At 46.5% G+C, this 20,197-nt stretch overlaps 2 protein-coding genes across 5 annotated transcripts in view; one reads left to right on the forward strand and one right to left on the reverse strand.

Moving 5' to 3' along the window:
* The window catches only part of IFNGR2 (interferon gamma receptor 2), a 30,468-nt gene extending 14,183 nt beyond the window's left edge, over nucleotides 1–16,285 (forward strand). For all 3 annotated transcript variants that reach the window (XM_010590310.3, XM_023548455.2, XM_023548456.2), the window contains 5 exons: nucleotides 5,868–6,061; nucleotides 8,686–8,831; nucleotides 11,673–11,832; nucleotides 12,198–12,355; nucleotides 15,650–16,285. In XM_010590310.3, the coding sequence (XP_010588612.1) occupies nucleotides 5,868–6,061; nucleotides 8,686–8,831; nucleotides 11,673–11,832; nucleotides 12,198–12,355; nucleotides 15,650–15,832 (841 nt within the window). In that variant the 3' untranslated portion in view covers nucleotides 15,833–16,285. The remainder of the gene's footprint in view (nucleotides 1–5,867; nucleotides 6,062–8,685; nucleotides 8,832–11,672; nucleotides 11,833–12,197; nucleotides 12,356–15,649) is intronic.
* The window catches only part of TMEM50B (transmembrane protein 50B), a 66,460-nt gene continuing 46,263 nt past the window's right edge, over nucleotides 1–20,197 (reverse strand). For both annotated transcript variants that reach the window (XM_064273207.1, XM_064273208.1), the window contains one exon: nucleotides 1–20,197. This exon is cut by the window's right edge and continues 9,994 nt beyond it. The gene's annotated coding sequence lies outside the window, so the exon portion shown is untranslated.

A 20,197-nucleotide genomic window follows, 5' to 3' on the forward strand; every position in this document is an offset into this window, starting at 1 on the left:
AAATAGTAGCCTCCAGGTTCTTTGGCCAACAGTGTCTAATTTTTTTTTTTTCCTAGTTAGTTGCCAACATTAAAATATTTGGAGATTTTACACTAAAAAAAGACAAAACTTGATTCCTGGTTTTCCTTGAAGATACAGACAGTGGGCAGGCCTGGGCAGTGACACTGGCCACAGTTGGCACTGAAGGGCCCTCGCCAGGTCTCCACATCCTACCCAACCTGCTGTACTCACTCCTGGGACCCACCCACGCCAGTCTGTTCAACCGAATTGTACATCTGCCAGGTTTTCTACAGCTACCCATCATCCCTCCACTCACTCACAATGAAAAGTTCCAATCCTTTTGCCTCTTGGATTTTTTAAAATGTATTTGTTTAATTTTGAAAAAATTTTTTGGATCTTATTTTGGAATATCCAAGAAAAGTAGAAAGAATAGCATTAAAATGACCTGTGGTTCTACACTCCAAGATTCATCCCTATCCTTACTTTGGTGTATTCCTCTCTGGACTTTTTTCTAAATGTATTCACTTGTTTGAGAATACGTATGTGTAAAAATGAATCAACGCTGGGATTAGACTTTGGGCTCCTGCTTCCTCCCTTTTTTTCTTTTGGCAAACCTAGGTATGTTCATTTTTCACGTAATTGTCTTTGCTGCATACCCTATTGTATGATGTAAACAGGGCTTCGAACTGGTTATTTTTGGTTCAACCCCTTCTGAAAATTTGCATTTCCACCTCAGATATACTAAATTTTATGTGTGTGTGTGTGTGTGTGTGTGTATATATATATATATATTTATTTATTTATTCTGATTCAGTATATCTGGGGTCAAAATGCAAATTCTCAGCAATCGAACCAAAAATAGCTGTTTGGCAGCCCTGAGTGTAGTACAGATGTTGTGTTTAACTTTTCCCCACTGACGCAGGTTTACATAGTTAACTGGGTTTTTTTGTTGTTGTTTCTTGACACTGCTGTAAGTAGTGTTCTGTTGGTTGCCCTTTTACATAAATAATCTCTGGCTGTTTTTTCTGTATTTTTAGAAGAGAAATGGTTAGGTGAAAAGGGACAGATTTATCGAACCCTTTTGTATATGGTCTAACAGGCTGTACAATGAAATCTTTAGTTTTTCAGGTAGCCAAGTCCCTAGGGACTGTGAGCAAGGGCGTGTCAGTGAGCAGGGCCTGTCACACATTTGAGGAGGACAGCAGCCTCATTGTCCTTAGCCTGAGGGGGATGGGTGGCTCAGACGTGGTTAAGCCTCGGAAGAGGGATCAGGATATCCTCGGCCCCCCAACATTCAGGCAGTATTGAACCACAAGCGCCAGCACAGCCCTGGCAGCTTTGGGATTTAGATTGGAAATAAAATACAAACCCTAGCTTTACACAGAGCCCCTGGGTAGCGCAGTTGAGTGTTCAACTACTAACCGAATGGTTGGTGGTTCAAATCTACCCAGAGGCTCCTCAAAAGAGAGGCTTGGTGGTCTACTTCCGAAAGGTTATAGCTATTGAAAACCCTGTGTAGCACAGTTCTGCTCTGCAACACGTGGGGTTGCCAGTAGGAGTCGATTTGATGGCAACGGGTTTCTTTAATCCAGCTCCAGTATCCACACAGTTGACAGCTGTTCCGTGTTCCCTCTCATGACAAGGGTTGCTTTATAAAGTAGATAATTCCGGGGTGAGGGTGGGGAATAGCCATAATGGGTGGTTGTGAGGAGGAGCCTGGAGGACTTCCTGGGTGGAGTTCAGGCTGCGTGACTCAACAGAACCCTGGGCCGGAGGCTGGCGTTGGGCTGTCATATGTTCTTGAGGCAATGTTCGTTCCATCACTCATTTAAATGGGCCAACATCCAATTGTTTTTAAGCCAGTTTAAAATAAAAAACAAAAACAGTTGCTGTCAAGTCAATTCTGACTTTTGGCCGCTTGGTGACCCCATGTGTGTCAGAGTAGAACTGTGCTATGTATTTTCAGTGGCTCATTTTTCAGAAATAGATCACCAGGTCTTTCCTCTGAGGTGCCTCTGGGTGGTGGGTGGATGCGAACCACTGACTTTTCCGCCAGCATTCAAGGACTCCAGATTACTTCTACCCTTGGCAAATAAAGGGGGGCAGCGTTCTAGGACACTAGAACCCTTTCCATTCACCCTTCCCCTAGAACTGCTGGCAATGTGTCAGTGTCATTTAAATTTGGATGGATGGCTAATCTTTAAACCTCTTTCTGAGAAACTTTTTTAAAAAGTAGTTCTGAGAAAGTGGCAGGGTTAGAGGGGAGGGTGATTCCCTGGTGAGTCAGGGGATGTGCCCCTGAGCGGTAGGGGGCGAGCCTGTGAGCAGTAGGGGTGCGCCTGAGCGGTAGAGGGCCTTGCACTCAAGTTCACTAGTGAGGGATAGGGGGGCGGGCATTATATCTTTAAGTTATCTGTGTACCCTGAAAGAAATGTCACTCACCCCTTCTGAAACAACCCGCAATCTGAGAGGAGGCGTCTGTGGTTTGGGATCCCTCTCCCCATTCGAATCCACGACCCTAGGGCTTGGTGGCATACGCTTATGGCAAGAGAAATGCTGGCATCTCCTATAGAAACGCCGGCCAACGTCTTGAAGTGGTTTTCATAGTGACACTTGGAACTTTAACAGTCTCAAGAGTCAGGAAACCCTGGTGGCATAGTGGTAAGAGCTACAGCTGCTAACCAAAAGGTCAGCAGTTTGAATCCACTGGGCACTCCTTGGAAACCCTATGGGGCAGTTCTGCTCTGTCCTGTGGGGTTGCTATGAGTCAGAATCGACTTAATGGCAATGGGTTTAATTTGGGTTTTTTTAGTCAGGGTCAGGGATACACGTAGAAGCACGTGTGGTGTGTGAAAGCTGGTGGCAGGGGGACAGGGAGGGACCCCCTGACCTTGCTTGCTAGGCCAGAAGTTCTGTCTGTTCCCCACTGCTCCCCAGTGAGGGTCCTAGCAGCCACCTGCAGGGTTTTCTCAAGTCTTTCACATAAGACAAGGACGTGGTCAGAGCTGGGACTGGAGTCCCAGTTGGGCGTATGGCGTTGGAGCTCTGGGGAATGTGTGTTCACTCGCAGGCTGTGTTGCTGTGTCTTTGGGAGGGTTTTTGTAGGGGTGAGGGCAAACCCTCTAAATGGGCAGCTTGGGGTGAACACAGCTCCACACTAGGAGGAAGCATGAGTGGAGTTTGTATTTTTAGTGCAGGATCGTTCCTAAGACATGGGCTGCACAGAGTTTGGAGATTAAGGTCAGCTGTGGGACAGAGTGTGAGAAAATACTTGCAGGTCATATCTGATAAGGGACTGGTAACCAGAATAAAAAAAGGAACTTTTTACCACTTGGGATGATTAAAGTTGTGTGTCAGCTTGGCTGGGACATGATTCTCAGTGGTTTCAAATATGTAATGATGTAGTTTGGCAGTTATATGATGATGTGATTTGGCAGTTATGTAATGGTGTAGTCATCATCCATGATGTGATCTGATATGATCAGCCAATCAGTTTGTAAGGGGAGATTCTTTGAGGGTATGGCCTGCATCCTATATATATATGTCTGTAATACCATCTGACCTCCAGTTCTTGGGACTTGAGCCAGCAGCCAGCAGCCTGCTGCCTTAGACCTGCTGATCTTGGGTTCATCAGCCCCTGCAGCTACATGAGTCAGAAGAGGTCTCCAGCCTGATGCCTGACCCCGGACTTGTAATGGACTTGCCAGCCTCTACAACTGTGTGAACCATTTCCTTGAGATAAATCTCTCTCTTTATATACTCATATGTGTGTGTGTGTGTGAATACATGCTTCAGTGGTTTTGCTTCTCTAGAGGACCCAGTCCAAGACACAACATAACAATGAAAAGACAAACCAATTAAAAAATGGGGAAAGGACTTGAATAGACATTTCTCCAAGGAAAATATACAAATGGCCAAGTAGCACATGAAAAGATACCCAGCATCATTAGCCATCAGGAAAATGCAAATCAAAACCACAATGTGATACAGCTTCACATCCACTAGGAAGGCTAATCCAAAAGACAGATAATGATAAGAGTTGGCAAGGATGTGGAGGAACCTGAACTCTCAGATACATACTGCTGCAATGTATAATGGTACAGCCCCTTTAGAAAACAGTTTGGCAATTCCTCAAAAAGTTAAACATAGAGTTACCATAAACTCAAAAAAAAAAACAAACCCATCGCCATCAAGTCCATGCCGACTTATAACAAACCTATAGGGCAGAGTAGAACTGCCCCATAGAGTTTCCAAGGAGCAGCTGGTGGATTCGAACTGCCAGCCTTTTGGTTAGCAGATGTAGTCCTTAACTACTGCACCACGAGGGTTTCCAGAGTTACCATATGACCCAGCAATTCAACTCTTATATACCAAAGAGAATATATATGTCCATGAATGTTCATGCCAGCATCATACATGCCAAATATACATTAATAATAGTCAAAAAGTGGAAACAACCCAAAAGTGCATCAGTTGAAAAGGATTAATAAAATGTGGTACATCCATACAATAGATATTATTCGGCTGTAAAAAGGAATGGAGTTCTGACATGTGCTGTAACACACATGAACTTTGAAAGCATTATGCTAAGAAACTAGTCACTAAAGACCACATGTAGTCTGACTCCATTTATATGAAATGCTCAGAGTAGACAAATTTTTAGAAATAGAAAGCAGATGAGTGGCTGTTTAGGACTAAAGCCTTCAGTATGGATTACACCTCAACATAAAACAAAAATCTTCACAACTGGACCAATAAGCAACATCACGATAAACAGAAAATAGTGAAGTTGTCAAGAATTTCATTTTACTTGGATCCATAATCAACACCCATGGAAGCAGCAGTCAAGAGATCAAATGATGTATTGCATTGAGCAGATTTGCGGCAAAAGACCTCTTTAAAATGTTAAAAAGCAAAGATGTTACTTTGAGGACTAAAATGTGCCTAGCCCAAGCCATGGTATTTTCATTCACCTCATATGCATGGGAAAGCTGGACAATGAATAAGGAAGACAGAAGAATTGATTCCTTTGAATTATGGCATTGGCAAAGAATATTGAATATACCATGGACTGCCAAAAGAAAGAACAAATCTGTCTTGAAAGTACAGCCAGAGTGCTCCTTGGAAGTGAGGGTGGCCAGACTTCGTCTCATGTATTTTGGACATGTCAGGAGGGATCAGTCCCTGGAGAAGGATATCGTGCTTGGTAAAGTAGAGGGTCCAAAAAATAGAAGACCCTCAAGGAGATAGATTGACACAGTGGCTGCGACAATGGGCTCAAACATAGCAATGATCATGAGGATGGCACAGGACCGGGCAGTGTTTCATTTTGTTGTACATGGGGTCGCTGTGAGTCGGAAATTACCCGACGGCACCTGACAACAACAGGACTAGGTGCTGTAGAAAAGAGGAGCAACTGCTAACAGGTATAGGGTTTCCTTTTGGGATGATGAAACATTCTAAAATTGATCATGATGGTTGTAAAACCCTATGAATATACTGAAAACCACTGAATTGTACACTTTAAATGGGTGAGTTGTATGCTGCTGTTAGTTGGCATCAGGTGGATCCCGACTCATGGTGACCCCATGTGTGTATAATAGAACTGTGCTCCATAGGGCTGTCCAGGCTGTGACCTTTGGGCAGCAGATGGCCAGGCCTGTCTTCTGAGGAGTCTCTAGGTGGGTTTGAACCACAACCTTTGGGCTGGTAGTTGAGCACTTAACCCTTCATGTCACCCAGGGACTCCAGTGTGTTGTGTGGTATGTGAATTCTCAATAGAGCTGTTGAGAGAATGAGCTCTGGGCAAACTGTTATCTGTGAGAGGAGAGAGAATTCTGTGGATTGAAATCCTTTTTCCTTTCTAGCACTGCTAGCGAGTGGGGCGACGTGTCAGGAGTGAATTGTACGAAGACCACTGAGACCTGGTGCAACTTCACGGCAGCCAGCCTTTCACAGGGTTTCCCACGGCACTTCAATGTCTCTTTGCGTGTTCAAGCTGAGCTCGGAGAACGTGTCTCTGCCTGGGCGACGGTGCCTTGGTTTCAACACTACCGGAATGGTGAGACACCTTGGGTATTAAGTTCCTTCATATTGCCTAGGTTTTCTTCCCTTACCTCTTGCAGTGAGCAGTATTAATTCCAAGCACCTCAGTCCTCGCTCTTAACCCCAAATGACCAGCAAACAGGCAGGTGTGGTGGGGAAACCCCAGGACCTGCCATGGAGATTGATGCCAAAGGAGTGAGATTGCTAGACTAGGGGGTGGCACACTGCTGCTGCGGGCCACATCCGGCCCTCCGCCTGCCTGTGTAAATAAAGTTTTATTAGAACACAGGTGAAGCCTTTTGTTTACATATTGTCTGAGGTTACTTTCCTGCTACAACAGCCAAGTTGAGCAGGTGCGGCAGAAACCACTTGCCCTAAGTTACTATCCGGCCGTTTATATGGGAAATGTTTGCTTACCTCAGCGCTGGGCGGGATGCTCACGCATTGGCATCACTGGTCACAGCTCTCAGCTTAGGCGTGTCTTTTATCTAGGCCTTGTCATAAGAGCCAGTCTTTCAGCCCTGCCCTTTTGGCAGTTCAGTGATTAGTCCTGGCTGGCGCTTGTGCTCTCTGCCCACTGTCATGTGGAAACAGACATGCACAACTCAAGAGAATACTCCCTACCATGCAGAGGCCTGCAGCAGGTGGCCTGCCCTGCCAGTTGGCATGCTTTCCTGCACTCTGCTCACTTAGCAGCTGAAAGGGAAGCTGGAGAACCTGTGTGTTAGCACTTGTGAACAGGGCTAACGAGGCAGCTTTTGTCACTAGCAGCCAGTCCACTCACATAGCTTGGCTGGTGGTGGACCTGGCCTGGTCCCATCTCTGCCACTGGGTGCTGTCTGGACTTAGCTCCTCCCCGAGAACAAAGAAGATCAGAGGACACAGGTGAGAACTCTCTAGAGACGTGTCATTTTTGCACAGAGAGAATCTTGCCCAAACCGTATGCCTGACCCAGCCACTCTGGGAGAGGCCAAGAGGGAGAGTGGACAGGGTCAGAGAAATCCACCCCATTGCTGTAACACACTGCTCACAGGTCACTAACGTGACTGTCTGTGGGTATAGAACATGCCAAGACAGGTCTCTAAGAACTCGAGAACCCAGCGCATACTTTGAGTTGCTTGGGTTAATTTTTCAGTGTAAACACTTTCTTGATACATACCATAACCTTTCACTTACAGTGTATAGAGCCGCAGTCCTTGGCTGTCCTGTGAATTACAGAAAAAGCCTGAACACAAAAACTTGACCAGTTGCTGTCAAGTGGATTCTGGTACGTGGCGCCTCCATGTGTGTCAGAGTAGAGCTGTGCCCACCATAGGGTTTTCAAGGCTGGTTTTTCAGGCCTTTCAGATCACCAGGCCTTTCTTCCTATTTCTTAGTTCTTAGGTTCAAACAGAGTCTAGCATTAAGCTAGACACAGAGACAAATGCATTTACAGGTTTGTAAATACTGGTTTTGGTCATTTATATTGATGTTTGATGTATCTGTGGTAGGTAGGGGCTAACAAAATCTTTTCCTCTCTGCATGAGAATTTGGCCTTTGGTTAACTTTCCAGCTGTGTTTCTCGGGGAATGTGACCCAAGTGTCCTGCTGACTATGTTACTAGGCAGCCCTGCTTATGGTGAAAAGGACCTCTGCTGGCCACACTACCTCTGAACCAGAGAACTGTGAATGCCTGTGGGAAGCCGCATCTTTTGGCTTTGCTGAGACCTGCAGTGATTCTTGTAACTGGGCGTGTCCCTTGTGAGGACCCTGGAAGCTCTTCTGTGGAGTTGTTACACGAGTCACTGGCTCCTAATCCAGGAAGCCACATCTGGACCCCAAACCAGAACGGCGTCTAGCATCTCCTTAGAGTCTGAGACCTGAGCCCCTGTGAATCCTCCTTTCCAAGACCTGTTTCTCTGCTCACTGGAGACTTCCCTTCCTCTGCCAGATCAGTCTGAAGGTCTAACATCACCTGTTCTGGTTTGGGGTCCAGATGTGGCTGACATGTTGCTCACGTGGCCTCTGACATGCTCTGGAGTTTGGGGGAGGTTTCAGTGGGTCCATTTATGCAACAAGAGCCCACCGCTGATCTGCTGAGTGTGAATCTCAGCTTCCGGCACCTGGGCGTCTCCTGGGAGCCAGAGAGTCTCACGCTGGCTACCGTGTGCCGTGCTACGGGGACCCCTCCTTCCAAGAGAAAGCAGCCCTGGTGCTGCGTGCAGCTGAGCCAGCTCCCTGTGCTGGCTCCTTCCAGGCAAACCTGGTGACCTGGTGCTTGATGCACTGCAGCTGTGCCAGCTCCCTGTGCTGGCTTCTTCCAGGCAAACCTTGGGTAATCCTGGGCATCTGAATACTTTGATGAGCTTCAAAAGAAGACACCCTGGTGGGTAATGCATATATTGCATATGGTTGTTTATATATAAATAAACGAATGAATACAAAAGCTATAAATAAATAATAAATATATACATATGTATGGACCCCTGGTGGCACAGTGGCTAAGAGCTTGGCTGCTAACCAAAAGGTCAGCAGTTCAAATCCACCAGCCACTCTTTGGAAACCCTATGGGGCAGTTCTACTCTGTCCAATAGGGTTGCTATATATAGATACGCAGGTTTTTTTATGTACATATGTAGATATATGGTTTTTCTATTTCAGTTACTGTTGGGCCTCCAGAAAACATTGAGGTGGCTCCAGGAGACGGCTCACTGATCATCAGGTTCTCTGCCCCCTTTGACGTCGATGCCTCCATGGTCACTTTTCAGTATTACGCCCATTACTGGGAAAAGGCCGGAACCCAAAAGGCAAGAGTGTTTTTCTTCTTTTTTTATTTTCTTTTCTTTAGAGTTTCTGATTTAGGTAAAAGATCTCAAGGAGAAAGAGCATTCTAGGGAGAAGTGTTAGTAGGTGGGAGAAGGCCTGGCACATCTGGAGAGCTTCAAGGGCTTTGATCCATCAGAAACACAGGCCACATTAGGGGATGGCAGGGGAGAAGGTAACAAAAGTAGGTGGGATCAAAGAGGCCTGGTCAGCCTTGGGTAAGACCAGAAAAAGATGACAGCCTTCCCTCCTCTCAAGTGCCTGACTGCCCAAGCTGCACAAAGCTTAATAAGGTTTTATTATTTATGTAAACGTTGTGTTTTCTGAACTCAACATTATTAGTTTTTAATAATAATAAGAGCTTACGCTTATTGAGAGCTTTCTTTGTGTCCGGCCCTAGGCCAGGAGTTTCAGATAACATCATCTCATTTAATCTTTATCCCAACCTGTTTCACACAGAGGGAAACTGGGTGGTTGAGGAACTTGCCCAGAGTAAGCTCACACAAGGCAGGGCGGAGACGTCCAGTCTCCAGATCCACGCTCTTAATCACCATGTTTTTCTGCCATGTAGTTTATACTTGCAGTTTCCTTTGGTTTCTTTATGGTGAGTCTGAAAACACTGGGGGAGGCAAAGCTCAGCTGAAGCATTTAGGGAATAAGGAAATGCCCACATCCCTAAATCAGCACACTGAGAGCTGGGTCAACTGGAGCAAAAGAAAGCCTGGCAGAATGCAGAAGGGGCAGATGACTGCTTTTCACATGTGCGTCTTTGACTTCACTTAGAGATCAGATACGGTGCTGGAGATGTGGAGATAGGCTCCAGCCTCGTGTGTCTGTACCATTGGGTTTCTTTACCACAGTGCTCCGTTCTGGAGGCCTGGCCACACTTCTGTTTTCTTATAATGGAGTCTATCCACTCTTGGTATCCTAGAGCTGGACAGGGCTGCCCAATGCTGGAGGGGTTGAAGCCAGCCCCATTTATCTGTATGTTCTCATCAAAAGTATATGGACCGTGCTTCTACTGCCACTTAGCTCCCTGTCACTTAAACCCCCAGGCCATAGTTTCCTCTGGTGTAAGACATAACAGTTGAGTTATAAGTTGGAACCTGTGGGGAGGAGCTGGTATATCTGCCTCAGACCCCTTTCCCCTTTTTGTCTGGAGCATATCTCCCTGGGTTTCCATGAACAAAAGGTGCTAGGGCTAAAATGACCTGGAAAGCCACAGATATGATCTCCATTTCAACGGTGAGTGTGTGTCAGGGGTTCCCAGGATCACCCCAGGTTCAGTGATTTTTTTAGAGGGACTCACAGGGTCCAGCACATAGTTATACATGCGACTATGATGTGTTACAGAGAAATGATACAAAGCAAAGGCAGCAAAGGGAAAAGGCACACGAGGCAAAGTCTGAAGGCAGCCAGGCGAAAGCTTCCAAGAGTCCTCTCCCAGTAGAGTCACACAAACCAAAACAAAACCAAATCCTTTGCCATTGAATCGATTCCAACACATAGTGACCCTACTGGACAGAGTTGAACTGCCTGATAGGGTTTCCAAGGAGCAGCTGGTGGATTCCAACTACTGACGTTGTGGTTCGCAACCGAGCTCTTAACCACTGTGCCACCAGGGCTCTGGAGTCACACAAGACGTCCTCAGTTCTTCTGACAAGAAGTTCAACAGCACATGTGGAAGGAACATTACCAGGGAGGCTCACTGGGGGGCTGAGCACCCAGCGTTTTCCTCAGGAGTCCCTCTGCCCAGCATGTTCCAAACTTCCAGACCCCCAGAAGGAAAGCAGGTGTTCAGCATAAGCCACAGTGTTTGCACAAACGGTTTAGGTGCAGCGAGCCACCGTTGTCAGCTAGGGAAGGGTGGGAACACTCCCCAAATCCAAGCTCCCAGATGCCAGGCAGGGGGGTCCAGGACCAGCCTCGTGAGCAGGCCTTTTAAGGAAAGCAGTCTCAGCCTGCTGTGGGAAATCTTCTGTCTGGCTGAAAATTTCCTAAATTTCAGAAATGTCAACTGGCTGCTGAAGTTATGCCACAGGGAACAAGTTTCCTTAGAATGGCTTTACACAGCTTCTTGAACAACAACAACAAAAAAAATTAATTTTCTGCCCTGGCAGTGCATCACCATTAAACAGGAGAAAATAGAAAATCATCTGTTACCCTGCTCTTCATAGATAATACAACTGTACTGATATCTCAAAAAATAAGATCATGCTGTCCATACTACTGAATAACCTTTTTTTTTTCATTCAATAACATAGCAGCTTCGTCTTTCTGTGTTATTGAGCATATCTAATGCCACCAGTTCAGATGACTCTAACATATTCTATTACATCTCAAAAGGAAAAAAAAAGTCCTGTACAAGAAATCTTAGATTGTTTTAATACAGTAGATCTGTCTCTTATTTCCCTATGGGAGAGTGACACCTGTCAAGGATGAGGGTGACAGGTGTGGGGAAAGCAAGGCCTGATAGAGGGCAGCGGCAGGGAAGTGCCAGAGGGCTTGGGGTCCAGCTCTTTCCCGATGACATAAATCACTTTGACCAAAACTAGAGGAGGCAATGACAACAAAATAAAAAAAATAAAAAAAATAAAAAACCCTGTAGGAAGAATCAGCACATTTTAGTTAAAACCAGAAGCAGGTTGGGAGTTAAATGAAAATGATTTCCTAGAATACGCGGCAATCCAGGGGCCCTTGAAGAACCACACCTCCTTATTTTTTGGTTAGCTGCATTTCCTGAGACCCTGAGACACAGTGGAAAAGATGGAAGTGGCACGCACCTGTCTGTTTTGGTGATTGACGTGTGTGGTTGTCTTAAATAGGTTAAAGGCCCTGTCAAGAGCAATTTCATTTTGTTGGATGGCTTAAAACCCTTACGTGTATACTGTTTACAAGTCAAGGCAGAACTTGTTTGGCCAGCACAAGGCATCGTTCGACCTGGGCACTTAAGCAACATATCTTGCTCTGAGACAACAACTGATGGTAAAATGTACTTTCATGCCCTTTCTAAGCTGGGAACAGAACACCCCTAAAAGAGTGAAATCAGGGAATGCATATTAAGTAAGGGAGGTGTGGGAGAGGAGACAGGGAGGGGCGGAGAGGAGAGCAGTTATCTGTAGGAGTAATGAGCTTGTGCTGAGCTCTGCAGCACCAAAAGCTGCCCAACAGCTGAGATACTGTTAGGGGATTGCCTTCATAGCTGTTGATTCAAGCACATGGGGGTGAGGGTATCTGTCCATTTTACTGGGAGACAAATACTGTTGAAGCTAGTGGTGGGTGAAAAATTAACTGATGTTTGTATCACATGTGGGAATGTCATCTTTTTCACTTTCATGTCATCTTTTTAGCTGCTACTGAACTTGAACAAGCCATCCTGATCTTTGTGGGAACCTTTCTGTCAGTGGTGTTGCCAATGGGAGCCTGTTTCTTCCTGGTCCTGAAATACAGAGGCCTGGTTAAATACTGGTTTCATTCTCCACCCAAGATCCCATTACAAATAGAAGAGGTAGGTGCGGTCACGTCCATATGGGTGACGTGTGGGTGCATCAATGTGAGGTCATACCTACGAGGGCAGCAGTGGACAGAGCTGTGGACACAGAGATTTGAGCTAAAAACAGTAGCATGTCTTTGTCTTCTAGCACTGCCATAACAAAACACCGCAAAGTGGGCAGCTTGAAAGAACAGGAATTTATCGTCTCACAGTTCTGGAGGCTGGGAGTCCAGATCAGGGTGTTGGCTTTGTCGATTCCTTCTGAAGGCTCTGAGAGACGAGATGTTCGCACCTCTTTCCTAGCTTCTGGAGGCCCACTGGCAATCCTAGGGAAAATGTTCACACCTCTCCCCTAACCTCTGGTGGCTGCCAACGGTCCTCAGGAAAATGTTCACACCTCTCCCCTAGCTTCTGGTGGCTGCCAGCAATCCTCAGGAAAATGTTTACACCTCTCTCCTAGCCTCTGGTGGCAGCTGACAGTCCTCGGGAAAATGTTCACACCTCTCCCCTAGCCTCTGTTGGCTGCCAACAGTCCTCAGGAAAACGTTCACACCTCTCCCCTAGCTTCTGGTGGCTGCCAACAGTCCTCAGGAAAATGTTCACACCTCTCCCCTAGCCTCTGGCAGCTGCCAACAGTCCTCAGGAAAACGTTCACACCTTTCCCCTAGCTTCTGGCGGCTGCCAACAATCCTTGGTGTTACTTTGCTGCTGGTAGATGTGTCTTCACGTGGCCTCTCCCCCTTCATATTTGACCCCGTCTACATGTCTGCTCTCCCCTTTTACAAGACGCCACTCAGAAGGGGTTTATTATTAGGACCCACCGTACTCTGGTACAGGGCCTTGGTGGATCAGTGGTTAAGAGCTTGGCTATTAACCACAAGGTCGGCAGTTTGAATCCACCAGCTGCTTCTTGGAAACCATATAGGGCAGTTCTAGTCTGTCCTATAGGGTTGCAATGAGTTGGAATTGACGGCAACAGGTTTGTTTGTTTGTTTGTTTGTTTTTTTAAGAAAAGCCGAACGGTCTTGTGAAAAGTCTTGTTTTCCACACCATCCCACCCCCCTGAGGCTCTGTGAGGAGGCCAGGCCCTCTGCAGACACGGGCAGGACATTCTCAGGAGCGGAGGCTAGCCAAGAGGAGAGCATTTAACAGGATTTCCTTCAGAGCGTTTGCATTTTTCTTCAGTAAAATAGGGGTAAAGGTATTGAAGCAAAGTCTTACTTTTTATATCTAGACTGAGCAGATGTTAGATAAGGCTCGCTGGATGGAATAAATGGTTAAGCGCTCAGATGCTAACCAAAAGGTTGGTGGTTTTAACCCACCCATGGACATCTTAGAAGAAAAGCCTGGCGACCTACTGAAAAATCGGCCATTGAAAGCCCTATGGCCTATTGCCCCCAGACACCCTTTAAACTCTGAACTGAAGCCACTCCCGAAGTTCACCCTTCAGCCTGAGATTACACAGGCCTATAAAACAAACAGGAACACAGGTGAGGCACGTGCTGCTTTGTTCAGTCACGTATACACCAAAAGGGCAACACTTGCCCAAAAGCAATGATGAAAAGGCAGGAAGGAACAGGAAAAATGGACAGATGGAAACAGGGACTGGGGTAGGGAAGGGGAGTGTTGACACATTGTGGGGGCTGCAGCCAGTGTCATAAAACAATTTGTGTATAAATTGTTGAATGAGAAACTAATTTGCTCTGTCAACTTTCACCTAAAGAACAATTAACAAAAAAAAAAAAAGATAATCCTTTGGAGCACAGTTTTACTCTGACACACATGGGGTCGCCATGAGTCAGAGTCAACTCAACAGCATCTGGTTTGGCTTTTTATTTTTCAGATAAGGACTAAGTCTGTAAAGACATAGTGTCACTTCTAGAAAGAACTGAGGTCATCTGTTTTCCTTTCTCTGTCAGACATTTAAAGTGCAGCTATCATATAAATCACATCAGTGTTAAATAAACCCCTAGTAGAGCCTACCCGGCCAATGTTTGCACAGAATGACAGCTTCCCACAGGCCTCAGGATTTTGGTCTCATTAGTGATCTCTGTCACACAGTAAACTCCCAGCTGGGCCCTGATAAGTGAATTTACTACTAACTGTTCTTCCTGTTTAGCGTGAATCTAAAACACAAGGCCTTTTGGGTCACTTTCCTGGGAAAGAGTGAAAAATACTTACCAGAGTGACATGAGACTCATGAGTCACATCGCTTGTACCTCTGAGGCTTTCACAAGTGCACGTGACCGGTTTTGTTCCTCTTTGAACCAGCCAGGCCGAAGCTTCCTGTACGTGTCTTTTAGCATTTCCAAGAGCTGGGCACCAGGTCCTGGGTAACTGGGGGCAGGGGCAACAGTGAAAGGGAACGTTAAGCACCTTGAAACATTGCTTCAGATGGGGGACACAGCCTCGTCACTTTCCCTGGCCCCTGGCCATTGGGCTTCACTCCCAGATTCTCTGCTTGCTGCATTTTGTGTGAAGGTGGAACCGACAGGTGCTGGGCATGGCTGAGAAAAATCCCGGTTCTCTTGCCCTCTTCCTCCCCCTCCTAGGTGAACCAGAGGTCCTGTTTCCTCGCTCACTAAGGAGTTAGAGATGTTCTAGGATTGATAATCCACAGGCCTGAGTTGAGTGCCATGGTCCCTGGGTGGCCAAATAGTTTGCACTTGACTGTTAACCTGAAGGTTGGAGGTTTGAACCCACCCCGTGGTGCCACAGAAGAAAGGCCTGGCGATCTGCTTCTGTAAAGATTACAGCCCAGAAAACCCTATGGAGCAGTTCTATTCTGTAACATGTGGGGTCCCCATGAGTCAGAATTGACTCACCGGCATCATGGGTTTGGCTTTTGGGGTTTTTTTGTTTGTTTTCGCACTGAGTGTAGCAAGTGAGAACTGGCTCTTCCTCAGTTACGTCTTTTTACACGTTTAGAGCCTGAACTCGGTTGGCCCTTTGATTACAATTAAATCATTCATGAGATGAGAGGTGGCAGGTGTTTCACTTTTAGAAGTTGTCTCACTGGTGGGCAGAGTTGGAAGCTGTATGTGAATAAAACATAACTGTGCCGATTAAGGAGCTCTGATGGCACAGTGGTTAAGAGCTACGGCTGCTAACCAAAAGGTCAGCAGTTCGAATCCACCAGCTGCTCCTTGGAAACCCTACGGGGCAGCTCTCTTCTGTCCTTTAGGGTTACTATGAGTCAAAATTGACTCCACAGCAACAGGTTTAACAGATTTGTGCCAATTAAAAATAAAAGGCCTGCTATGTTGAACTGATGAACTAAAAACGATTATGGTTTTCAACTTTTCCAAGTATTTAAAGGACCCAGCTCAACCTATTTTGGAGGCCTTGGACAAGGACAGGTCACCGAAGGAAGATGCCTGGGACTCTGTGTCCATCGTTTCACTTCCAGAAAAGGAGCGGGAAGATGCTCTCCAGAATACTTTGAACCAAAGCGCTGGCCCGGCCCCACCGTTCCCGGAAAGAAGGCACTGAGCCGGTGGTGCAGCTGACGCTCCCGTCTGGGCTTTACAGACACTGGGACCCCATATTCCTGCCGCTAACAAGGCCCTGCTGGAGTCTGGTGAGAGGGAGCAGGTCTGGGGTACAGAGAAGCTTACTTTTTTTTTTCCTTTGAGAATTTTCTAAATCATACCAGTTCCTAGAATGATTCTACAAAGATATCCCAGAAAAATTAAGGTTTTTTCTTAAACACTAAAAAGGCATGTAATTACTTCTTAGCAAGATGGCTGTGGTATACCTCAGGTGTGTTCTTCAGTGTTGGCTGAGAGGGAGGCTGGAGAGGACACAGTGGTGGGCTGGATGTACTGGAGGCTGGCTTCTCTTCTGGACCTGCAGAGGAGCCGGGAACGGTGGGCTGGTCTCAGGGCCTCTCCAGCCTTGCCCAACCAGGGGAGCCAGGTGGCCTTCACATCCAGTCCACTGATTTATAAAATGTGACTAATCCTGTACATATTTTCCTAGTAATTTAAGTTTTTTTTTTTTCCAAGCTAGAAATAAAAGATTGTATAGTTAACTTTTTACATATGTTAACTTTTTACAAAGTCTGAGTGAAGTCTTTTCTCTCCACTTTGCCTTGTTTATTTTGGCCTATTTTCTGCAAAGTTTGAGCTTTTTAGAATTACTACGTCTATACTTTTGCTTTCTTAAATAGCACCCCCGAGAGCTATCAAGGAGCCCTGGTGGCACAGTGGTTAAGAGCTTGGCTGCTAACCAAGAGGTCCGCAGTTCGAATCCACCAGCCGCTCCTTGGAAACCCTAAGGAGCAGTTCTATCCTGTCCTCTAGGGTTGCTAGGAGTCAAATCGACTCTACAACAATGGGTTTGGTTTGCTTTGGTTTAGAGCTATATTGAGGCCTCCTGGGAACTCAGCACAAACCTTCTGGCCATGTCACTTGATTCCTTGAGAAGTTTTAAGAGGGTATTTTCAGAAGCTCCGTGAGCATGTCATTTGTGTGTGAGTGATTCACGCTGTGCAAGAGTTTGTGAGCAGTCGAGGGAATTAGCTAATAGACCAGGCTGACATCCATGGGGCCCGCAAGTCATCTGATGGGACCAGGATGTGGCTCTTTGGTCAAAGTATGTATGTAAAACCCATTTCTAAGACTCCTAACATTAAAGAAACGATGTGTAGCTTCATCCGCCTTCCATACAAAGTGACACAGTTGCTGCAGGAAGAAGCCCTGGGGCAGCTCTATCCTGACGGTACCTCAAGGTCAGGCTCATGGGAGGAGGAGCTGCTGACTGCAGGTCCGTGAAGCTTCAGGCACCAAGTAATGGAACTGCTGTATTCAAGGATGGGGCCCTGTACCATAGATCCTGCTGGTAGGGAACTGGCTGTTGGCTAACCTTCACGCATCATGCACCCTGCTGTTCAAGATAGATAGCTGCCATCGAGTCAACGCCAACTCATGGTGACCCTAGGTACAAGAGAACAAAGCACTGCCCAGTCTTGCATCATCCTCATTGCTGGCATGTTCAAGCCCATCATTGCAGCTATTTTGCCAGTCCATCTCAGCGAGGGTCTCCCTTGCCCTCACTGGCCCTCTGCTCCACCAAATGTGATCTCTTCCTCTAGCGATTGCTTCTTCCTTATGACCTGTCCAAGGCAAGTGAGTCCAGACAATGTTCTGTTGTGATCCATAGGATTTTCACTGAGTGATTTTTGGAAGTAGATTGCCAGGCCTTTCTTCTTAGTCTGGAAGCTGCACTGAAACCCATCTACCATGGGTGACCCTGCTGGTATTTGAAATACGGTGGCATAGCTTCCAGCATCACAGCAACACGCAAGCCACCACAGTACAACAAACGGACAGATGGGTGATGGGCCATTCAGGGTAGCAAGAGTTAAAAGGACTCTCACCCACAGCCCCCATACCAGGCTTACAAGTCCTCCTGTGAGCCATCTCCTTTCACTAATAGGTTCACCTTGAGTTGGGACAGGTTTGGAGGTAGGGTTAGTAGATGGACATTGTAAAGGCTTACATTTAGGAAGTTTGAGATGGAGAAGCTTCCTTGGTTGGGTCACTGGACTGATATGAGAAGAGGAGGATGTGAATATGGCAGAAAGAGAACACTGTGGGCCCAGCTGGACGGGGCAGATGAGTCCATTGCTAAAAGCAGAGGGTATAGCCTGTCAGAGGCAAGCAGGCTGGCCTTTGGAGCCAGATTCTGAGAACGCTGCACTGGTTTTCAGGCAGAGTGTCTAGAATCCTGGAGCCAGTGGTCACTATGTGTCAGGACCAGAAAGCCTGGCCTACGGGTTGAAGCAGTGGCTTTATATAGCGACACTCAGAGTCCAAGCCCAGGGCCGGCACTATGTCCAGATGCCTCTCCCAGGCCAGGCTGGCCGTGGTCATTGCTCATAGAGGAAGGCTAGCACAGAGCCCAAACCAGCTGCAGCTCTGCAGATCCTCCTCACTGTTCTAACAATAAACACCTTAGGAGGCCTGGGCTTCCCTGTGACCCAAGGAAAAGGGACAGGAATTATTCGAGTAAGTCATATGCTTCCTTCATTGTGGTACTTTCCAAACTAAACCCCTGCTTCTACTTTGTAAAATAGATGACTCATCATTGGGATTAATATTTACACTAATGTGGCCTTTAATTTCTAGTCAAGCTAAGTACATAACCATGAACGTCCGAGTTGGAAGCAGTCTTGTAAGTCATCTATAACGGGGTAAACTCCAGCCCACGGGTTACAACCAGTTCTCTGTTTTCATACGGCCTGTGAGCTAGGAATTGTTTTTACATCTTTAAATGGTGCTTGGGGAGAGGGGGAAGGGAACCTTTCATGACACATGAAAATTATATGAAATTCAAATTTCATTATCCATAAATAGTTTTATTGGACCCAGCCACATTTGTGTATTCATTATCTCTGGCTGCTTCTGTGCTCCAGACAGAGTTGTCATGACAGAAACTGTATGGCTTCCAAAATCAAAAATATCTACTACCTGGCCCTTTACAGAGAAGGTTTGCTGACCCCTGTATGATCAAGTACTCAATGTATAGGAGAAAACAGACTCAGTCCCATTACTTAGGTTTATGCAGTTACAGAAAGAAAACCAGAAGGTCGACTAGGTCCCTACACAAGCCATCTGACTCTGAACTGTCTGATTCAGGGGTTACATGTTATATGGGGTGATAGTGGTACTTAATATATGGCAGTGCTGCTTCAGTGGTAGAAGTCCCACCTTCCATGCGGGAGACCTGGGTTCAATTCCCAGCCAGTGCACCTCATATGCAGCCACCACTCATCTGGCAGTGGAGGCTTGTGTGTTGCTATGATGCTGAACAGGTTTCAGTGAAGTTTCCAGACTAAGACTAGGAAGAAAGGCCTGGCAGTCTATTTCCAAAAATCAGTCGATGAAAACCCTATGGATCACAATGGTCTAATCTACAACTGATCAAGGGACTGGCGCAGGACCTGGGCAGCATTTCATTCTGTTGTACATGGGGTCACCATGAATCTGGCTGACTTGACAGCAGCTAATGACAATGACACATCCTATAAAGCACATTATGTACTATGTACCAGGGAAGGCTGGATACAGAGATCGTTGTTGTTAGTTGCCATCAAGTCAATTCCGTGTGTGGCAGAGAAGAACTGTGCTCCATAGGGTTTTCTAGGCTGTGACCTTTCAGAGGCAGATTGCCAGGCTTGCCTTCCAAGGCAGCCCTGGGTGGGTTCAAACTGCCAACCCTTCAGGTAGTAGTCGAGCACTTAACTGATTGTGCCACCCAGGAACTCCATACAGAGATTAGGGGTCAACTCGATGGCAGATGGTTTTTGGATACCAAGAAGAATACGTAGGTATCCATCCAGAGATGACAGAATCATTGGGTCAGGATCTCTGCCAGCCTATAAAGTACCTTTGTGTGAATTAGATAAAGGCGCCCGTCTTCAAGACCCTTTGCTTTCAACTGCTACAAATTCTCTTCTTAAAAAAAAAAATACACATCTCTGGGGTCTGCATGGAATGGTGCCCCCAGGACTCTGCAGGCCTTAACTGGCCCCACCAGAAGATGGCCAGCTAGAGGGCTGGTGTCCTGGGAGACCAGCTTCTGGGTGAACCCAAAATTATAGTGGGTGATGATGCAGCTGAATGAGATGGGGAGGGAAGCAGGGGGTGGGGAGGGGAGGCCAGGAAACGGGCTGGAGGCGAGAGTAGGGGTTGTTATTAATCACCATCTAGTTGGTGTCTGCTTTTGGCGAACTTGTGTATAAAGAAGGAAATGATGCCGGGTCCTGCGCCATCTTCATGATTTGGTACGTTTGAGCCCATTGTTGCAGCCATTGTGTCAGTCCATGTCACTGAGGGTCTCCCTCGCCCTCAC

This window comes from Loxodonta africana, chromosome 20 (assembly GCF_030014295.1).
Source record: "Loxodonta africana isolate mLoxAfr1 chromosome 20, mLoxAfr1.hap2, whole genome shotgun sequence".
Lineage (NCBI taxonomy): Eukaryota > Metazoa > Chordata > Mammalia > Proboscidea > Elephantidae > Loxodonta > Loxodonta africana.